Here is a 21,862-nt window from a genome sequence, read left to right as displayed (position 1 = left end):
GTTTTTAACCAATCAGGTTAATCTCTGAAGATGGCCAACCAATCCGATTGGTTCAAAATCAGCTGGAAGGGATCAATCCAATCTAAAGTTTCTGAAAACCCCTATTAATGTTAATTGTCAGTTTTTGTTTTTGTTCTTTTAATTAAGCCGTTTGGGTGATACTTAGTGTATTATCTGTCTTTGTCTATAGAATTAATAAAGAAGCATCGAAATAAAAGGAAATGCGAGTGATGAGAGTGGTGGAATTATGTTATGTTTATTTGTATGTATTTAGTTTATTTTATTTTCTTATTTTCTAGCAAACAATAACTAATAATTATTAATATTTCTAAAGAAATTGTTGTTTGTAGTTTGTACAGTTTTTTATAAAGTTATTATCAACGATTTTGAAGTTACGGTAAGAAATTGTTATTTTTAATATCAACATAGAAGATTACAAGTCCTCTTACCCCCAGAGGGGAGGACCTTTTCCTGCTTCAAGTATACTAAACCTACCTTCCTATATAAAAGTTTAAAATATTAAGAAACAAATATAAAACATGCTATTAGTATATTTATAATCAAGAAATTAGTACTTTAACTTCACATTTACTGAGTAGTTTAGGTGGCTATTTGATGGCCCATTCAGTGTAACTTAGAAGATCTATTGTGACCCAAGAATTGCAGCACCAATGAACTTGGTACGACTTTACCTCCGCATTTAGTGGATTGGCAAAAATTACATTTCAATTATGAAGCTAGTCAAGTTCATTGATATAAATGCTTATCAATATCTGCACAATTACATCTGTAAATTGTTTTGAAATGTGTATAATGTACAGGCACATTTAGCTCTTAATGCTGTATTTTTATCAAGATTTTTGAGGTTCATAAATTGCAAGCATCCTACCATATTATGCCATATTATTCTGCCATATTATTCTGATTTTTGTAATGTGAATATCTATTCAGTTTCCTGAAAATGTTCAATTTCCTGAGGAACTACAGGATGTTCCAAAATTAATGTACAATAGTTTAACAGCATACTGTTCTACATTTAACAATGTGAAAAAAATTCTAGCGAGTTTTTGTTCATATGAATTTTTGCAATATTTTTGTACTGTGTTAACTATTATCTAAAAAGTACTAAATTTTGCAGTGTCGTGTTATAATTTGGATTTAAAAAAAAAATTTTTTTTTCCGGCTTTACTTACACTAAAAAAATTCCACATGATGCAAACTTAATATGTAATTTTCTATATCCAACAATTAATATTTTTGGTTAATTCATCCCACAATGCTTAATAAGCATGAAAATAATATAAAGGAGCCTTTAAGAATAGCCACCCCTTTTTCACGCCTTTAAAATGATTTTAAAATAGCTAACCCTTTCTGGGGGATTTTTTTTGACATTCAGTTGATCCACTCTTGACAGACGTAGATATTAATGTAAGTGTTATGACCACAATAGGGTTTAATTGCGGTTTTAATCACAGTCGCATTGTGAAGTGGATTTTAAATTTAATTCTTCGAAGAAAAAATAAAACGAATAATTATTATCTCGTTGGTAATTGTGAAGGTTACTCTCTATATTAAACTTTTATCTACTGCCAAATGCGTAACAACTGATATGAAATTATAAAGCATTTGTAACGACAGCAGTGACTGCATTAGCCCAAAATTGAAATATGAAAATGTCACTTTGAATGGGAAAGTTGATTTAAGATCGAAAACAATTGGTTGATTTTGCACTTTACGACGCGTGAAGAAGCCAGATGTTAAGCATTTATTTCTGTTTAGTTTCAATTATAAGGGTGAAATGGACATTGCGTAAAATGACCACTGTCCACCCAACCGCTCTAGCCCTTACACGGTCCATTGCCTTTTGGGCTAGCGAAGTGCCCTTCAAGTGCCTCAGATAATAATGACGCGTGTTCAAAACCCTTGATATATGCCTAGATTAATTGGGATCAATACATTATCAATGTTTTTACGTTAACTTCTGGGATTTATTAGGAGACAACGAACCAGGATATTATTCAAATTTATCCCTAATGGTTCAAATGTGTCGTACATTTATGATAAGCCCTGTTCAAGGTTTCACTATGGCAAGGTGTAGAACATCTCACCTAATCGTTAGTATCAATCAAAATAATAATAATAACAATAATAATTATCGTCATTATCATGGCTGTGAACTTGGTAATAAATCTATTAGAAACGGAATTGTAACCTAATTGTTAACAACAAGCCTTTAAAAAATGTTTATATTTTTCAGAATGCGAACCTCAAGACCCATAGTAATAGTAATTATCATTGCTGTTTTATGACTCACTCTAATTCCTTCTACGTCTATCAAAGTACTATGTTTCACAAAAGACTTTGAATCCTCAGTGACGTCATGGACGCGTGTTTGACACGTGACTCCATCCATTCGATTGTTTCCATTTCTAAGACCAGCACGTGTCAGAAATGGCCGACTTTAATACTTTAAATATTTTTGCTTTGGGACCTAAAATTAGACCGCCCGTAATTAGATGTAGTTTATGTTTATTAAAAAATATTTGGATTGAATTTTTAAATAGTCGTGATGTAAATGATATCCAATGAATAATTTTTCTAGAAAGCATAGAGGGATTTTACATTTTACCAGCGGAATTAGCCTCTGCAATGGGCAATAAAATGTGTTTATGAGATGTTTGGTAATCGTAGATTTCATTCATGTAGTCACGTATACGTTTCAATAAAAGCAACAAATCTTTCAAATTAGTATTATCGCGTAATTTACGAAATGTGTTGCTCTAACTTACATCTGCCATTTTACAACGAAACAAATCCCGCTTAAACTGGCGATCTATTGGCAATAATCGAATCACTTGTAAACCCAATCAGCATCCACTTAAAATTGAAACTAGGCCCGTGAAGAGATCGAAAACCGATCAATCATTAAATTATATGACAAGCTGCCCCAATAGTTAATTCAATATAAAATTACTACTCCTCCGCTTAAAGTGTCCCGTTTATTGATAAATCGGCCAATGATGATTGGTTAATTTTAACGAGTTATTCTTCCTGATCAACTCGATACACAAAAATCATCGTTCAATAATAATAGCTTCATGGTATGAATGCGTTTGGTCAACATATTTCCTGCAGCAGATGTTTGATTGATAAATTCTTCAGAAAAAATTGTAGAAAATGCTTTGAATTATAACCAAGTTACAGTCAAGTGAATTTATATATTTTTAAACTGTTTTTTTAAGTTAATTATTAACAACATTAATAGTTACTAAAACATTTTTTGACGTATTAGATCTATACATATAATGAGACAAGTGAAATTCTAAAAATATTTTTAATGTAGTTTTGCGTATTTTTCAATGGGAGATTGTTAACTGAGTTACCTTAAAGTTGTCTTCATTCACTTTTTTATATAGGCCCTATAAATTCATCGAAAAGGCGCCACCCTATATAGTTCTAGACATATTTTATTTGGCATCAATGTAGCTAAATTTGATAGTTCAGCTGTTTTCATGTATATTCGTGAATATTTAAGTACAAAATGATTTATCTAGATCATATCTCTTTATCAACTGTATGCAAATAAGAGTTATTTTTTATGTAAGTACGGTTAGTCTCTATTTCGGGAAACGTAATATCATAGAGTGGCCGGCGAGATCGCCAAACTTGAATCTCTTAGTTTTTTTCTCTAGGGTTAAAGGCAGTATTAAAGGCTGAATGTGACTTGCTTCGAGATCGCCGAACAATCCACACCAGTTTTCGAGGACCTCAATTTTTCAAGTTATATCGCATACCGTAAATGGTTTATTTCCTGATACCTGGATGAAGACCGGGTGAATTTATAAACTGACAGTAAGGAAGCTCTTATTTCCTATTCCGTATCTGCTTTTTCGGATATGTCCTCATTCAAGGTGCCGAATTTTGCTTAAAACGTGTGCTTCATCACTGGGTTCTTGGAAGGCAGGCATATCAAACGTTCATAGTTTTTTCTCAATCTTTACCGTATCTTTTAGAATTAATTCGCTATTCTTTATTTTTTTGATAAAAATTAAAATTTTTCCATTGTGTCTTATGTTAGATAATTTAACACTTTTCGCAAATTTTCTACAAAACCCACTAATAAATCTGATCTATATTTAATCTTAATTTACGTATATAGGTATCTGGAAAACGTTTAACATGTGTACTCATTAATCTCATCAATTGGCAATTAAGATGAAGATTGCACCCATTAACAGTTAACTTTTTAATTTATTTCTTTTTCAAATTATTATATACAATGTGAGACATTTAGATATTTTTTTGGTTTCATAGAATTAGAAATTTCTTGTCGAGTGATGAGGAAATGACGAAATCCATTTAAACGTGGTTTTTAGTTATTACTTGTAGATTAAATTAGCTGTCGATAAATTAACAGTTTATTTTATGTCGATTACAAGCGAAGCCTTCTCTCAAACATGTAAATACATTTGACTTATTATTTTCAGTTTTCAAAGGCTTGGCTTTTGAGCTACATACTTTGGAATAAATAGATAAAATTCTGAAAAATTTGTAAAACATTTATTTAGTGAAAATGAAAAATAAATCCATATAAGACTACCATAAATAATACATCGTCACAGCCATCATTTAGGAATTCCAAGAAATCACTTTCTAACAAAACACATGAGGACATAATTTCCTAATAATATTTACACAACCATCGTTGCTCTATGCTTTCGTTAAATTTATTTTCATTAATTTCGTTGTTTTTTTGATGACACATACAGGGCGTTATGTCGTAGTCCAACACAGTTATTTCAGTCGAGATACTCGCTCTTCCAAAAGTGGATACCGAATTGATAGAACTGTGCCTGCACCTTTTCTTGTGATACTTGCTTTGAATATGGCTGGTCCAGTTTTTGAAAACCTATAAAGGAGAGAAATTCTTTTAGTTCATTATGAATTTTGAAGGAGTGTAATCTAGTATTGAAATTTGCATATCAAAAGCCTTTTGTACATCTAATGGAACTACATTGAAGTAAGTTGTTATTAAGTTTGGAGCTATCATGACAATAGAAAATCATACATGAATCGACTTTATTCAAATAGGTAGTATTGTTTCACATATAAAGCAAATATTTACGTAAAATTAATATGTATTATTTCAGCAGTTTAAGAAAAAAACTTTATTACAAAATCTGGCTGTTTATGTGTAAAAATCTACTCACTTTCATACAGTTCTGGCCAGCACCGGTAAAGAACTTCCTCACGGACATTCTGCAGATAGCCGAGTTCAAGTCAAACTAATCTATGATCAAGTGCATCAATTTAAAATCAACGTAATGTAAATCGAACACTCTACTTAGCTCGACGAATCAAAACATAATAAAGCGGGACCCAGCGTTCACACAGTTTTATCGGGCTATAGTCCCCTCCTTTGGATTTCCGTGCGGTTTGCACTTGACTCTCCACCCTTGTATTTCAGCCACCCCCTAATTATTTAACCAGTCAAAGGAAATGTAATTTTTGTTTCCCACACTTTGAACGATTTCCGTGAGAATCCTGCTTTCAATAATGGCTTCACTTCGTTTACCCCAAATAACTAATTGGGTTTTTTGATCCACTGACGTGCATTGATAAAAGGTTGGTTGAATGATTATGCAGGCGGTTATCTTCTTATACTATTATAGAAGTTATCAATGTTTCTAAATTTGAGACGTTGTATATTTTGTGTGGGTAGTAGCTTAATATTTTTAAACAATTTGCTAAAATTCTTTTCTTTTGAGGCTCAGTAGCTCAAAAACGGGTATGCAGGGCCATCAAGTTAATATCAGGGACGTCAAAGTTAATATTTTTGTAAACGTTTTTGTTCATTGTTTCTTTTGTGCACAACACAGCAATTGAGCAAAAACTCGTAACTTGGGGAGGATAAATTGAAATCTGTCTATATTTTTGTTGATTTGTTTTCCGGTATAAAATTTAGAACTCTACAAAAAATCATTAGCCTCAACAAAACGTTGGAAACAGAGCATTCCTTGTAAATTTAACTACACATATTTCAAAAAGGGAGACCCTTGGAAGCTTTTCCAAGGTATACCTTTTTTACATAAAACATGTAGCATGCAAATTTTATTAAAAAGTAGTTTTATCTAGAGTGACAGAAAAGCTCTTACGCCCTTTTAAAGAGATTCGATATAACACTAACGGCTCCCTCTACATTCTACATCAAAAATTCAAACAGAATTAGATTTTTTGCTTTTAATAATTATGCACAAAACACACTACAAACCAAATAATGTATAAAAAAAAACTTTGACATTTTGTGTTTCGAGATCCATAAATTTGAGGACTGAGGTAACTTGAATCAAATTATCGTATTTGGACCCCATAAGAAATCAGTTGAAAAGTTTATACAGAACATTAATAAAAGATACCATGTAGATGAATATAGAGAGTCATATATTAGAATCACGAGACAATACTTGTTCACGAATCCCGAGATTCGAAGGTTAAGTCCACCCTGGAGTACATATACAATACAGAACTCGTAACCTCAGGGATTTATATACAGGTCTTGAAAACATACTGTAACAATAGCCCTCACTCGAAACCGTGTTAGTACAAACATTTAAGTTTTTAATTTTACAGGTATGAGTTTTTTTTGTGATAAAATTTACTTATTACTTTATCTGAGCGAAAAATGACCACCCTTAAGACTTGATGTGCAAATTTGAAGAGAACTTGATCATCTAAGGGTGACAGTTATTGATAAACAATGGCGTGTGTTCAGCCATAGTCAAGCGGACTTAGCTGTATGAGAGTCGGCTTCCTAACTATTTCCCACGACTCGCCACCCCAATGGTATCATTACATTTCAACCCCGACGTGCACTAGCCTTAAAGCAACTTTATTTCCATTCTCTCTTCGTCTCTCTTTCACCCCTTAGTATTCGCAGAAAGTGACCAAAAAAGGGTTTTGCTAGGAGATTATGTCTTTGTTGTGGCGTGGGAGAGTCAATATTTTAATATGATATTTAGGGATACGTGCACTGATTGCTAATTTTTTTGCACATCGTAGTAAAACTTAGTCTGAATTAGGAATTCACACTTTCCAAATACTGATGATGAATGGTAAATCTTTAAATATAAAGTTACGTAAAAATTCCCCTCTGACGCAGGTAACAAATTGCATGTACGTGTTCAATTTTAGTATGCTAGTTAAATGATGGTGTAATTTTGAGTGTTCTATATTCAGCGAACACGTATTGTTCTCAATTGCAATATTGGTGATTTTTTTATTTGACTAAATTGACATGATTATTACAAGTCTATTCAGGCTTTTTGACAAAAAATTACCCATTCACATATTAACTCGGAAGAATTTTCAATTATTACCGAATTTCATAAATTTTTTTCCTTTTTTTACCTGTATCTAAACAAGTGTAAAGTAAAATAGGGCATTTAGATCTGTAGGGTTCTTTACAATGAAAATGGGGTTGATAATGCTTGGACGCGTTGGTGTTATTGAGAGTATTTTTACATGTAAAAGAACTTGTTTTTCTTTTACGGCATTATAACTTTTTATGCAACGGATGGTCATTTACAGGAAACAGCAAGTAGGGTTCAAGCAATGAAATGTCAAAGGCATATCTTGAATAAATTAATCATTCAACTTTTGTCCTAGATTGGAATTATTGTCCTGAAATAATTTATGTATCAAAAGTCAGTGACGATATTGGCCCATGATTGGTAGGTACCTGGTATCTTAAACTGATATGTTCTTTCCTTACTCCATGCATGAGCTGAAAGAAGGATAAAACATATCATTGTGGGGTACTAAATACCAAATCACCAAGGATCATTCATAAAAAAAATGTAGAATAAACGTTAGATGCTACTAGAAAATGTATTCGTTTTATTAAAAAATAATTTAAGAATAATTTTTACTAAATAATAAATAAATAATAAATTATAAAAACTGTTAAATATGAATTCCTTCATTTTTTTATACACGAAAATGCTCTTTTCTTAATACTTCCTATAACATTATTCAAAATAACTGGATTTTTTAATTAATTGTCTTAAATCATTTAAATTATCAACAGGTTTAACAAAAATAGAATTTTTAATAGGTGACCATTGGAAGAAACCACAAAGAGTCGAACCATGATTTTCGTGGATATTCATTATTTACATTTCACCTGATTATTTGGCTACCAATGTTTGTTCAGTACAGTGAGCAGGTGCTTTTTTACTGAAAATAGTCATTTTGCAGTTCATCATTGTAAAGTTGTTCAAAGAATAGAGTGAACATTTTATTCTGTTATTTATATTAGATTTAATTATCTCGTGTGTAGCTTCAACGACTTCTGTGAAAAGTTGCCGGTCCACTTCCCTCTCGAAATAAAATGCTTCCTCTTTTACGAAACAACTTTACGTTTCTTTTAAGAGTATTTTTAAACTGTCCATAATTGACTGCGATATCGGAAAAAGCTTCTTGGAACTCCTCAAAACAAGGCTGAATGTGATGTTACCAAACCCCGTTCATTTTCCGGCTCTTGCGAAGATAATTTTCCAACAGAAAAGGTTTCTGTTTAAATGTATACAACCATCACTAAAGAGTTATCAAACGGTTGTGTTATCAATTTACTAATAACTTTGGAAAATGCACTAAATGCAGTAGCTTAATAGTCTGTTAGCAGTAATGTTTCAGGATATTCTAACATATTTTCTCTGAATTTCAAAATTGAGTCCCGATTCCGAAAATTGAATTTCTTAATTGCCATTTGTTTTTAGATATTACGTGGTGAAAATGTTTACTTACAGGTGGCCTCAAGGCTTGTTTTTATTATTTTTTGGTTCTCAAAAATAGAATTAACACATATTAGAAAAACTCTTAAGAATAAATGTGTTTTGAAATCGTTTTTTACCCCCTTTGATTATACAATTATAAGAGTAATAAAATTTGATTATATTTTCTTGTCCTTTTCACCTCACACTGTTTTTTTAATTAGATTGAGAAGTTTCGAGACACTGAAATAAAATTTTGGCCCTTTTATTCACCAAATAACAGTTCTTATCCATTAATCCCAAAACATAGATCGATTTGGTAATTTTTATGCAAATTCTTCAGTCAACAGGGGGAAAAAGTGATATATTTCTGCGGTCTAGTGATTACAATAATCACCCTTGTTTTCTAAATCAGACATATGAGACCCTGGTGTACTAACAATATCTTTTAAGGAAATGCCCCAATGTGATATAGCCTGAAGTTTCCAATTAAGCGGGTCAATTAATTGTGGTACGAAATTTTTATACTATACACATTTAAAAACCCTCGAATATAACATCCATAAGTGAAATACATAACTAATGAACTTCCGGTAATACCTTCGCAATAATAGCACACGTGCACGAATCTGTTAACAGGAGCTTTAGTTAGGTAGGTAACCGTCACTTGGAAATAATGACGTAAAAAATACAATATTTACGCCAATATTGCCATTAAGACTGGACATTGGTCATCCCATTGTTGTCCTCTTCACGGGTGATAGGTTAGGAACGGGTTTTCAAGTCCAAGGGTTGCAGTTTTAAGCTCTTATTTGCAATCTTTTTAAGGGCGAACTCTTCGGATTGTTCCTGTTTTTCTAGTTTTTATGTATTGCCAAACGTTCTTCACAAAAGAGCCTTTACAATAGACTTAAAAGGGTTGAATATGAGACTCGGACTGTGTCCATTATTATTTGAATTTAGGTGCTGCTGTGGGCACTAATGAGGACTTTAGGAGAAACGGATATTTTGCAGAATTAATTTGTGCATACATTTGAATACATGCGTCAAAGCATAAATTAAATATAAGTAAATTTTTTCCAAACAATTTTAATTTTAGTTTAGGTCGAGAATTAATCATATAGAAAGTTTGTTTATTTGTAACGGAAAGAAAAAGTGTCAATAAGAATTACTCACTTTTAACATAATAGCACTAATTTTTAGATAAAAAGGGCTCTAATTGGTAAACAACCATTGCAATATAGTGAAGCAGGTTGCAAGTATTTTTGCAGATTATACGAAACGTTACTTTAACAACAATTTCCAAAAAAAAACACGAACGGTTTCTATAATACAAGTTAATAAACCATGGGCAATTTTATTAAGCGATGTATGCTAATCAAAAGCAAATCACATGGTAATTGTTTCCGAAAATAGTTGAGGTCCATTTGATTGACATGTCCTCGTTTCAATTTTACTCATCATTGACTTTTACACAATGCTTGCATATTTTTAATAGTCTAAAATTTTCCTAAAGGTTGGGTCCTGAATTATTTTTTAAAGAGAACTGTCTTGTGACAAACAGTGATAATTTATACAATTGGTACCTACATTATTTTAAAAAAATGCTAAAACAAAATGAGTTTCGAAATTTTGGCTTTGTGCCTTTTTCATTTGATTATCACGGTTTCTGAGGTGTTAAGCTGAAATTAATATTCTCATGCTGCTGTTTAATGCTCTCATTAATGATCTCAAAGTTTCCATTTTGTATTAATTTATTGTATCTACGTATAGACTCGTTTTTTCCAAAAATAGATAACAGAAACAGGTAAAGAACCTGAATACAGAATTAACTTTATGTTGTTATTATATGATCAGTTTTTGAGGTTTAAAGGGCTGAAACTGTTTTATTACTGGAGGCATGGATGTATATTTTAAAGAGCTTGCTTGTTTTAAATCGTTTAAATTTAAATTTAAAATTCCTAAAGATCATCTCTTTAATTGATTTTTGTAAGAAAATTGTCTTGTCACAAACAGTGACACTTTATAAGGAACATATTACATACACAGAATTATATCAAAGAATAAAATATTTTAATTCACTTCATTGTCTTTATAAAAAAATCACAAATTTCTGTAGAAATACTATTTACAAATAAATTATAGATGCATGACTAAAAGCTCTGCAGTGCGCGCTTCCTTATCACTATTGACCAGATTCTGAACCATCACTAAACCAAAATTTGAACTTCAATATCACATTCCACCATTAGAGTCGATTTTGTTGATATGTTTTTCAAAGGGACACTAGAGGCACTTTTCCATAATCCTCGTTCGTCAATAAGCCATTTCAGTCCCCCAAGGCCTGTAGGGTTTCATCCCTTGTGACGTAGGCACGCTTTGGCTGTAATTCTGGTGGTGACTAGACGGAGGAATTCCAAAGGAGTTTACTGGTGGTGGGTATTGGTGATGAGGACTATAAGCCAAAGCTGATGACGTAGTCGTGGTCAAGGGTGTCAATAGGGAGGTTGAAGGCGGTGCCAATCTACTGCTGTCAGTAGAACTAATGGGAGGGATACTTTGCGTACAAGATGTTGAAACGTCGTAGTGACCCAAGTCATGGTGAACGTTCTGGGGATGAATTGGAGGTGGTAATGGTGGTGGTTGATGTGTGTTTAGTGACCCGTGATTGGGCGAGGCCAATGGGTAGGTTTGGGAACTACCGTAACTCCATGGCGCAGAACTGGCTTGTTTTAAAGCCAGTTCCTTCTGAGCTGCGCAACATTGCAGGTGCGAAGTTAGTCTCAACCTCATGGGATTCTGCGAATCCATTCCTTCGATTCTCTCTAGATATCTGATTACTTCTGCCAAACACTCCCGAAAACCCATTCCATGGTAATCCACAGCGTATTTGTGAGGGTCGTAGGCCAGAGAATCCAGTCCTGTAATAAAAACATTATACGTTTATACGGCAAATTCTTCGTAAGATAATCGTTATTAGTTTTAGCGTTGTCTGTTTTAGTTATGATACGTCGGCATTAATGTAATAAAGTAAATAAGCGGCAGACGTAATTTTTTCAGAATATGCAAATTAAGTCGTTTGGAATGGCGCACAACAAGAATCTGTTGAAAACAATAATATTAGATTTTTCATTAATTAGTGACGTGAATATTAGATTGAATTTATTGATTAGACGGTAGATGTTAAATGTTTATAGCATCATAATGTTTTGATTAATTGATAAAAAAAGATAGAAACCAAAAAAGATTCTCGATTCAACTTAGTATATAGGGTGTCCTTACTCTATTTAGACCCTAAATATTACCCCTGTACATATTAGAGTAAAAAGTTTTTGATATAAAGTTAATGGTTAACAAAGCAGTCCTCAATCGGCATTTGTGTTTCTAGAGTAATTGTTGTGTTCTATGTTAAGATTTAGGGAGGGGATGTTTTTTTTTTATCACTAGGGCATCTTGTTAAGTTACAGAGCGATTAAGTTAAAAAAATCAACTTTATATTTTTAAAACGTAAAGCATAACACCTTTAAACACCCTGTGTAACTTACCTAGGGATAAAGTTGCCTTCTCAAACGTAACCGAATACGTACGGATGCGAAAAATAAAATTAGATTTCGGATGTGGGCTTAACTCTACTAAAATGCGCAGTTTAGCAGGTGGAAAAGGGAATAAAAAGGGTTAAAAGAGTGGCGTGGGAATAGGTAGCGATATGACGACGCTTAACGGGCCAGCTGCGCATTAAACTGCAAACACTGTTTGTCAGCCTCGTGGGAACTTTTTGATACCATAAGGGCAACAGGTTTTAAACTATCAGAACCGTATGCTTTACACCCCACAGTCCTCTTTATGAGGAAGAAATTCCGATTTTTGTATTTCTTTTTTTTTACTTTAAAACTGAATGTGGTTTTCTCTGCAATGATCGGTACTTTCGCTTAATTGTAGGTGTAAATTAACACATTCTTTCATATTTCTGTATATTGTATCTTGAATGATAGCATTTTTCTGTATATAAAAACCGTATATTTTACGCGCATTAACGCGTTCCGCCGTTAAGAAGGAAATTTGAATTTTTGTTTTTGGTTTAAAACTGAAAGTGTTTTTTTTTTCTGCAATGACAAGTATTTTTGTTTAATTATTGGTGTAAATTGACACATTCCTGTAAACTTATCACTTGATGGTATTAAAGGAATTTATGGTAGCGTATTTTTAAAATTATTTTACGTTGTAACATAATTTCCCTTATCTCGCCCGTTATTTCTCAATTCTTGACCCCACATGCAAATGTGTTATAGCACAAAATAAAACGAATGTACGTTACCTTTAGCATGCAGCATTTTTAAGTGGTCTACAGTCATTTGCAAAATTTCAGCTTTCTCCAGTTTAGCAGAACCCTGCTTTTCGAAGGCACTAGGCACTAGTCTTTTCAATTCTGATAGGGACATATTGATGCGATCTCTTCTTTTCTTCTCAATTACACCTCTTCTCTTCTTTCTGGATAACATCTGACAACTGTCAGTGTCCCCTGGAGAGGTACATCTTGAACAAAAATTGACACTGTTGCAAAAAAATGTTATGACAATTTGATTTTTTTTTCTTTGAAGGTATTCCATATTTTCTTAGCTCTAAAAGTAAAGAAGACTTACTGTTCTTTATTAGATTCCTCAGAATAAGCATCATCACAATCACTTTCCGAAAGAGTCCTCTTGACAGCGCGAGTAGTAACGGGCTGCCAAGACGAAGGAGCATTAGAAGACGAGTAACCCCAGTGCAAAGGAGGGTTTTGCGTCAAAGAATGGTCCATGATCACTTATCACAGAATATTGGAAAAAATTAAAAATCGGAAGCAAGTCGCGTGTCAAAACGGCTGTCAGCTGATGCGAGCGCGTGTGTCAGCGGCAGTTCGTATGTTGAAAGTGTTTTACCCTGTTGATCAAACGTCGGCCCTAACGGCGCTCGGTCACGTTTTTACCCCCACTTTCATCCCCACCCGGTGGCCGGGAGTCCACGCGACCGCCTCACCCTCCCGATTTGGCACTCGTTGCACCCTGCACCGTTGTCGTTTTTACGGGATTATGTTAAATAACGGTGGCCCTCTTAAAACAATTTTTTTTTAAAGAAAAATGGCTTTATATGTTAAACTAATGAAAACATTATTTTGGTTTTTGTCAGCTTGTAGATGATTAAGCTGATTTGAAGGCTGGTTGTAAGTTTGAAGTTTTACTTTTGTAGAGTTCGCTGACAATATCCAATGATAAGAGTTTAGTTTTAGCAATGTCAGATTAAATCAGATATCACTAGTTGAGGGAACATCTGAATCTTTACCGCTGTATAATTTTTCGAAATTTTCAATGATACTAATTTCTTTGTATCTCCTCGGACTAAAAAAACGAGTTCTTGTGAATAAATCTCCTGAAATTAGACATAGCATTACTCATTGGCAACGTTGCTTGTAATAAAGTTCTTATCTCCTCTCACGGGAAGATGACTGCAATGAAGTCGCGTGTGAGCCTCACACACCAAATTTTTCCATCCGATTTCCATTTCCACTAATTTCTAAACGACTCCCATTGAATAACGTTTGGTTCATGGCAACTAAGGACTTTACCGACACAAGACAAAACTTAACTTGACATTTTAGTTAGCCACGACATAAACATTTGAATTTGCATTACTGTTTAGCAGAGTAATTTTTTTTGAAATTTGTATAATAAAAAATCAGTTTTTCGAATTGCAGGTTACTTCCGATTTTATTATAATAGTATGGTCCTCTTCGACCTCCTTCAACGATTGAATAAAAAATTAGAAATGTTCTTTCTTTATTCAAGCAATTTTTTAATTTTTAAAAATACCTGTCTAGTATTTGCCTATACAGGATTCCCGATGTAGGAAAAAAACTAATTACAATTACTTCAATTCTTTTGTGCTGTGTTAATGATGATCTCATAAATTACAACCAAACAACCTTAAATCTACTAAGCTATCTAGCAAGGCATCTAACCTTTTCTGACCCTTCAAAAAACCATAATAAACACCTGTTTTATGACCATCTCAGCCTAAATATCGAAGATTTCTGCAGGCCACACGCCAGCACACCCAATTAAAAAAAAAACAACGTAGGGTTGAAATTTCAACCCTAATCTATTGGTGAGCTGCACACCTCGATAGCAGTTTTTCAATTTTGTTTCGAAATCGAAATCGGGCAATGGGTGTAACACAATAAGGGCGCGTGGCGACGGTGTGACTATTGAAGATCCACGTTTCCCACGTTTTGGTGCCCTTACGAAAGACCATTTTCTCCCTTCCACGGCCCAGCACCACCCCTCGAATGCTAATCGGTTTTGTATCGAGTCAAAGAGCTTTTCGATTGAACAGGAACGTATTAAAATCCTTCTAGGAAGGTAAAAATGAACGAGTTTTCTAAGAAATGCGTATGTACGTCAAAAGCAATAATTAATGACGATTGTTGTTGAGATTGTGGAGAAAAGACGTCAATCGATTTTATTATGAATTACTATCTTAATGTTAGGCTTATTAAACTTCCTGTTTCTTTACAATTGACGCCGAGGCGCAGGGGAAAATCCTAATGTTTTTCAGGGCAAATGCGGTCCTGTATGTACTTATTAGTTTGGCATAGTCGTGATAAATCTACATAACATTTCCGAATAATTACTTTCGTTCGTTTTTATTACCCGACAAGGAATAGATTTTGGGTGTTTTATTCGATTTGCCTAAATTGACTCGATAACGCTACCAGTGGTGGTGATACCAATTAAGTCTACATCTAATTAAATAAGTAATTGTAAATGAGTAATAGTATTATGTGTATCATAACTTTCTATTTGCACTGCAACGCTAAAATATCTGTCGTCGTTGATGGTAAATCCCTACCTACACTTATGCATCACAATTTTATTTCAAGTACTGTTACCATTTTTTTGCGATATATTATACATCCTGCTTCACTAATATAGAAATTTACCGTAACATTACTGTAAAAGGTTGAGATTTCAGATTGAAATTGGATAATAATTGTTAAATGCGGAAGGGGATGTAAAAGGTTTTAACGGTATCAGCTCTCTATACGTGAGAGGTGCTTTTGCGCGTGATGCTCATCCGTAGGTAATTTTTAATGTGGTTTTGAAAATTTCAGGATAAATCGCTTAAATTTAAGTTAATAAAATCCAGTTCTTGATTTCTCATCCATAAAGATAGATTAAACGAATTCATTTCCATGTCTTCAACTGAATTATTTAATTTTAGGTTTTGTTGGAATAGTGAAAGTCGCCATACATTTTTTATATGTCGTTTAAAAGTCGTGTTTTTCTTTCTTTTTGTCGTGCACATTCGGGTATATACCAAAGAACACTCATGTTTTGTTTCGGTCTGAATTCACCTCTCATTTAAGGGTCAATAAATCGCACAACTGAAATCAACAAAAAGTTCTAAAATCTGACTCTGTACAAGTAACCGAAATGATACCAAAAAGGATGTTTTTCTTAAACTTCTTATATGTATATGAAAATTATCTCATTAATGGAATATATGAAGAACCCTACATCTTTTGTAGAAATTTTGTGTCATAATCTGAGCAATTCTCGAATTAAATATTAATTCGTATTATTGTATGCTTCATTCAATGAATGACGGGTACGTAATAAGTAACCATTTTGTTCTCCATCAGCGTACGATATTTACCAACAACATAAATTATGCTTCGCTTCCATGTCCCTGACCTCCACTTCAAAGGTCCCTAAACCATATTTCTATTTTCTGTTTTAGAAAACAGAATTAAGCTGTCTCATGTCGGGAACGCTCGGGAACGATCGAACTACCTCGCCTATTGTCTTAGTTAAGTAACTTAAACTCAGTCCAATTATTTTACATGGTGGTACCACGCTTGTAGCTTTTCTAACCCCTTCCCGAAGATGTCGGGTGATGTTCAACCCCGGAAACGGAAGGATAAGAAGAAAAAGAAAGGTAAAGCCTTTGAAATGCGTTTTTCTGGGGTATTTTTAGAATGCCTCGCTCTATTTTTAAAGTTCTTGGCACGTTGTTTATCGTGTAATTACCGTGCATATATTAAGAAAAAATATTAAAGTTTGCACCCTAACTTGGGTAAATAAATATCTAGATGAAACTGATGTATATCTGGCTTCAAATGAAGACCTCAACATCCACGTGCATAAAGAAGAAGGAACTGGGGGAAATATTTGCGCCAAAATAGTCTTCTTCTTCCTCTTTTCTGCTTTAATTGTCCTTGTAGGACTCATAATTAAGGAAAATCAGGGACTCAATGAACGTAAGTAAACAAAAAACAAAAGAAATGCCTCATAAACAATAATCATTGTAGTTGAGAGCAGAGAATCAGAATCTCGTTATTCTCAAATATTTGAGGGGTGGATTGATCAAAGCGTAGATGACCACGACGACCATTCCCCTGAGGTTCACGAAAGTCACGAGGACGATGAACACGAAGAGGACGAAGACGATGATGGGACTTATTCTGAATCTGAACAAAATAACGTAGAAGATGACAATGAGGACGAGGATCAATCTCAAGATGTCGAAGAAGATAACACAAATGAAACTGAGGAAGATGTGTCAACTCCGAGATCGGAAGAAGGTACTGAGGAAGACAGGATATTATCTGCAGAGGTAAGCGAGGAAGATGAGGGTACTCAAGAGGTCGATCAAAATTCTAAAGAAGCTGAAGAGGAGGAAGAAAGTAAAGAGGAGAAAGATCGGTCAGATCAATCATGGTCTTTAGAGGGAGGTGAGAGGGCTAGTACGGAAAGTGATGAGCACGAGGGAGGTGCAGATGAAGAGAGGGATGATAAAGAGGAGCCGAAGGTAAATAATTTTTGCAATTGGATTTATTAGTAATTAAGACCGTTTAGGAAGAAAGTGAGGCAAAGGCAGCAGATCTGGAAGAGGTAAAGCCAAGTTCTGGAGGTAAGTTTAGATCTCGTAAAATTCTTATATTCCACCGGTAGCTAAAGCAAATAGGCTATTTCTAAATGCGTGTATGAAAGTGCCACATTTTCTGAATTTATGTTAGGTATATCGGCAAATTTTTGTTAATCAGGAAATGCAATTTTCTCAGAATATTTTGCATTTACTTATTTTACATATTTAAAAATGTAATTTGTACTAAAAAAAATTGTTCCTTATATAATCAGTATTTTAGTAAAGCTAGCTCTGAAGTTAGTAAATTGCTGATTTTCCAACGTTATAGTTTGGTTTTCTTCCATCAAAAGGCACAAATAAATCTAATTTTCCTCCATCACACGTATTTATTTACAGTGCTTATAACATTTAGGAAGAACGAAATTCGAAATATTCGATTTTCGCGGATATCTTCGGAAGTATTTAGAATTTTTATAATCTCAAATTAACTGTCTAGGATCACTAAATCAATATACTGATAACTTTATATGGAAGATCATTTCCATGGAAACCACAAAATTGACCAATAATCCGTCTTCATGTACAATCCGTAGGAAAATCACGAAATATGGTATTGGCCCTTATTCACTAATTAATATTCAACGTCGGCATTTTACTATCTTTAGAGTTTGTGTTATTATCCTAAACTTGAAATACTGAAAAGATAATGTAATTTGTATATGTATTTTGCAGTTGTTAAAAAAATATTCGTGGGACTCGCCCTTTTGACAGTAGCCTACAATGTATTCCTTAGAAAGCGAAGATCCGGTCAGTAAATGCATGACTGTTTTGTTGCGTTGCCCTGCTTACATCTGTTACTATTCTTTGCAACTAACATTGCATTTCCTGGTAATCTTTAAGCCTGCATTATACCGATTTTGTTCTGAATCTTCATATTTGATTTAACCCAAGACGAATATCGGTATAAAAAGCTTGGCGTTCCGTATTTGTACTGCACTGATATTAAATGTATTATGTTATAGACTCAAAATAACCCAATTGTATATTATTTACTTAAGTATTCGTCTTGAAGATGTAATAGAGAAACCAGCAAAATTATCGAGTTCTGAGGGGTTAGAAGAGTGTCCTCCAGATTTAAGTAGAAGAAACACCATTATACCCCCTCCCACTCTTCAGGAAGTCGAGCTTGATTTACCTGACGTAGAAGTTGAACCGGAAGGTAATTTGTTATTGATTAAATCCCCAATCAAACAATAGTAAATACACTATTGATACTAGAGTATTCTGAAGATGACTATAGCGATGAAGACAGTCATAGCGAACATCGAACAGCTAGAGAGGAATATCAAGATTTACGGAAAACATACACGCGGTCATTGAGCCCTGAAGGTTAGAGCATATACGAACGATACTACAAGAAATGTCTTTCTAAATTCATGTGTTCACGCAATTCTTAATAATAGGGGACTTTGAAGTTAAAGACAAACACTACGAAGACGACGTCTTAGAAGACGAAGAGGAACATGAAGGGAGAGAACTTGAAGATGATTACGAAAATTACGACCAAGACGAGGACGAGGAACTATTAAATCGACTTGAGGCCAAATATGGCAAATTGGGGAGAGGTAATCTTCTGTGCAGTGAAGATGTGGCACTTTTTTACAGTTCATGCAGTTCTTGTCTTTTTCGATAAAAGTGAAAAATGTCACTGTTGTTGAACCATATTGTATTGTAGATGTCAACGTGGGTGATGAGGGTGATTCCGATAGAGAAGTTTATGAACATTCAGACGTAACTAATAAAGAGGATTATGGAATTAGGGAGGATATTGATGCTGCCCTTGAGCAGCTAGACAAGGTTGGTGTTTCATAAAACAAGTCATTTTGAGAATTCAAATGATTGCTACTTACAGAAGTATTCTTTATTTCAGGGAAACTAGTATTTCTCGCCTTTACAGTCGTTGCAAATTCCCTGTAATTTATTAAGTTCAAAGTAGCCATAAAACGCTATGCTCTAACCTGCAATTTTCGTTTGCTAAAAATGGAATGTTATTTTTATGCTCGCATTAAAAAAATGAGATTTTATAGTACAATGTTTTTATGCGCCTTATATTAATTTTTTTGTTTTTACGTCGGTCAATTTTTATTAATAATCCGCACCTCTGTTAATATGAATTGATTGATATTTTACATTATTAAAAATGAGTATTTGTCATTCCCTTTACTACTAACTGATTTTGTGTTTGACTAGAACGCGGCTTATGCTAATAAAATGTTTGAGGCACTTCTTGACCAATACCCTCTATCTCCTCGTTCACTCTATGGCAAAGCCAAGGCTCTGGATAGTTTGGCCGAACAGCAGCAAAGCAATGACCTCCTAAGTGAAGCTCTCATCTATTATTTGCGTGCTCTTAACACCCCTTCTGTTCCCGATCGGTTATTTATTCAAGTTGCTGATCGATACATCAATAGGGCACGTTTTATTGGTTAGTTGACGTAATTTATATGTGATTTTTATTTTAAACAACTAATTGTAGGACAATACAAGAAGGCTATAGCTGTCCATTGGCAATTAATAGAGAGATTTCCTGAAAACTCTTCTTTTTTGAACACCCTGGCTGTAACCTATTTGACGGTTAATCTGTGAGTAAATTTTCGAAATTTTATGTTTTTGGCTCAGAAAACACATTCTAGATGTCAGAGTTGAAGAAGCTAGATCAGTGCTTCAAAGAGTACTCTCGAAATGGCCAGATGATGGTTTTGCTCTGGTTCACTATGGTTTTATTTTAAAAACTGTAGATAATGATTTGGAAACCTCTGTTGATTACTTGAGCAGGGGCTTAAAAAAAAGAGCTCCAGGAGTTGTTAATGGCAGGTTTTATTTCCATTTAGGAGATGCCCTTGCACGTCTTGGCAAAAGTGATGAAGCAGTGAAGGTGAGCTACATATACCCACTTGTTATCCTCTTCAAAACTTTTTTGTGTAGATATACGAGGAGGGTGTGGAGCAAAAAGTGTTTATGTCCAGATATCAAAGATCTCTATATAATGTAGAAAGACTGACTGCCAAACCATGGTGGGAACCTGAAGATCTCGCTACATATGAGAAGTTGTTTTCAGCTCTAACTGACAATTGGAAGGAAATTAGGCGTGAAGGGCTTTCTGCTTTGAGTGATCGCGGTTACTTCGAAGACGAAGCTGAAAACCTTAAAGACACTGGAACTTGGAAGCAGTTAGAACTGTTCGCCAGAGGTCAAAAGCATTCAAAGAATTGCGCAAGAACCCCTATTACCTGTGGTATTATTCAACGTTTTCCCTATGCAAGGGGTTGCAGGAGGGGCCAAACTAAATTCAGTGTAATGCATCCAGGAACTCACGTTTGGCCTCATTGCGGTCCTACTAACTGTAGACTTCGAGTTCATTTAGGACTTAAAGTACCTCCTGATACGTTCATTAGGGTGGCTGAGGAGATGCGGTGAGGCGTAATTTACTTTTTTAAGGATTTTTAGACTTTGCAATACCTTTTAGGAGTTGGAAAGAAGGGGATATCATTATTTTCGATGACAGTTTTGAGCACGAAGTATGGCACAACGGGAGTGATTTTCGATTAGTTTTGATCATAGACGTTTGGCATCCAAAGCTAACTGTTGCGGAAAAGAGAAGTCTCTCTCCAATTTAACTACCATATAAATAAGCTATGCGAGCGATGAGTTCATTAATATTCTCGTAGTATACAATTTTTTGTACATTACGAACATGATCTTCCAATTTGTACATACGTACGTGAACCTAGTTTATTAAATAAATCGGTTGTTATAGTCAAACACCCTCTTTTCATGTTAAATCTGTGATGAGGTGAACACGGAACTACGGTTTGTCGGGTTGCCTAGCATCATAAATCTGTCGAAAGGACGCCACCCTGTACATTTATTTTTATTTATTTTATCCAAGGGCGTTAACGTTACTTACTATTAAATGTATAGATTTGTATGATTCTATTGATAAATTTTGCCAATCTTACCTAATTTTTTTCCATTTGTTGATTTAGTGCAATTCCGATACATTTTGGTTTATTTTAAATAATCGCCATTACTGACATAGAATCCGCTACAAATAGCAGAATTTCGTTACAGCCGGCAATGCTGCATAAGAAGAGAGTTCCCCTAGTCTTCAAAATCTAATGATAAGG

At 34.1% G+C, this 21,862-nt stretch overlaps 2 protein-coding genes and 1 long non-coding RNA gene across 6 annotated transcripts; 1 reads left to right on the top strand and 2 right to left on the bottom strand.

Moving 5' to 3' along the window:
- Window positions 1-185: 185 nt before the first annotated feature.
- On the top strand, window positions 186-21,489 carry Asph (Aspartyl beta-hydroxylase). Of its 4 annotated transcripts, none has more exons than XM_066402935.1 (15): window positions 186-262; window positions 16,548-16,745; window positions 16,900-17,067; window positions 17,119-17,618; window positions 17,666-17,720; window positions 18,408-18,482; window positions 18,748-18,894; window positions 18,954-19,064; window positions 19,139-19,300; window positions 19,411-19,532; window positions 19,926-20,160; window positions 20,212-20,317; window positions 20,376-20,610; window positions 20,661-21,148; window positions 21,202-21,489. In XM_066402935.1, the coding sequence occupies exons 2-15, from the start codon at window positions 16,694-16,696 to the stop codon at window positions 21,350-21,352; spliced, it is 2,607 nt and encodes an 868-aa protein (XP_066259032.1). In that variant the 5' UTR covers window positions 186-262; window positions 16,548-16,693; the 3' UTR covers window positions 21,353-21,489. The 4 variants fall into 4 exon arrangements, with proteins under 4 accessions (XP_066259032.1, XP_066259030.1, XP_066259033.1 ...); XM_066402933.1 differs by lacking the exon at window positions 186-262 and adding an exon at window positions 269-397; XM_066402936.1 differs by lacking the exons at window positions 186-262; window positions 18,408-18,482 and adding an exon at window positions 269-397.
- LOC136417216 (uncharacterized) lies at window positions 4,546-5,617 on the bottom strand. Its single transcript, XR_010752780.1, has 2 exons — window positions 5,211-5,617; window positions 4,546-4,909 (listed from the first exon to the last, which is right to left on the bottom strand). It is a non-coding gene; the product is annotated as an uncharacterized lncRNA (long non-coding RNA).
- Window positions 10,859-13,645, bottom strand: Hey (Hairy/E(spl)-related with YRPW motif). Its single transcript, XM_066402802.1, has 3 exons — window positions 13,412-13,645; window positions 13,087-13,304; window positions 10,859-11,692 (listed from the first exon to the last, which is right to left on the bottom strand). Exons 1-3 carry the CDS (start codon window positions 13,567-13,569, stop codon window positions 11,088-11,090), a joined length of 981 nt encoding a protein of 326 aa, XP_066258899.1. The 5' UTR covers window positions 13,570-13,645; the 3' UTR covers window positions 10,859-11,087.
- Window positions 21,490-21,862: the final 373 nt, after the last annotated feature.

Source organism: Euwallacea similis, chromosome 27, assembly GCF_039881205.1.
Source record: "Euwallacea similis isolate ESF13 chromosome 27, ESF131.1, whole genome shotgun sequence".
Lineage (NCBI taxonomy): Eukaryota > Metazoa > Arthropoda > Insecta > Coleoptera > Curculionidae > Euwallacea > Euwallacea similis.
The sequence above is the reverse complement of the archived record's forward strand: the minus strand, read 5'-3'. Positions and strand labels throughout refer to the sequence as shown.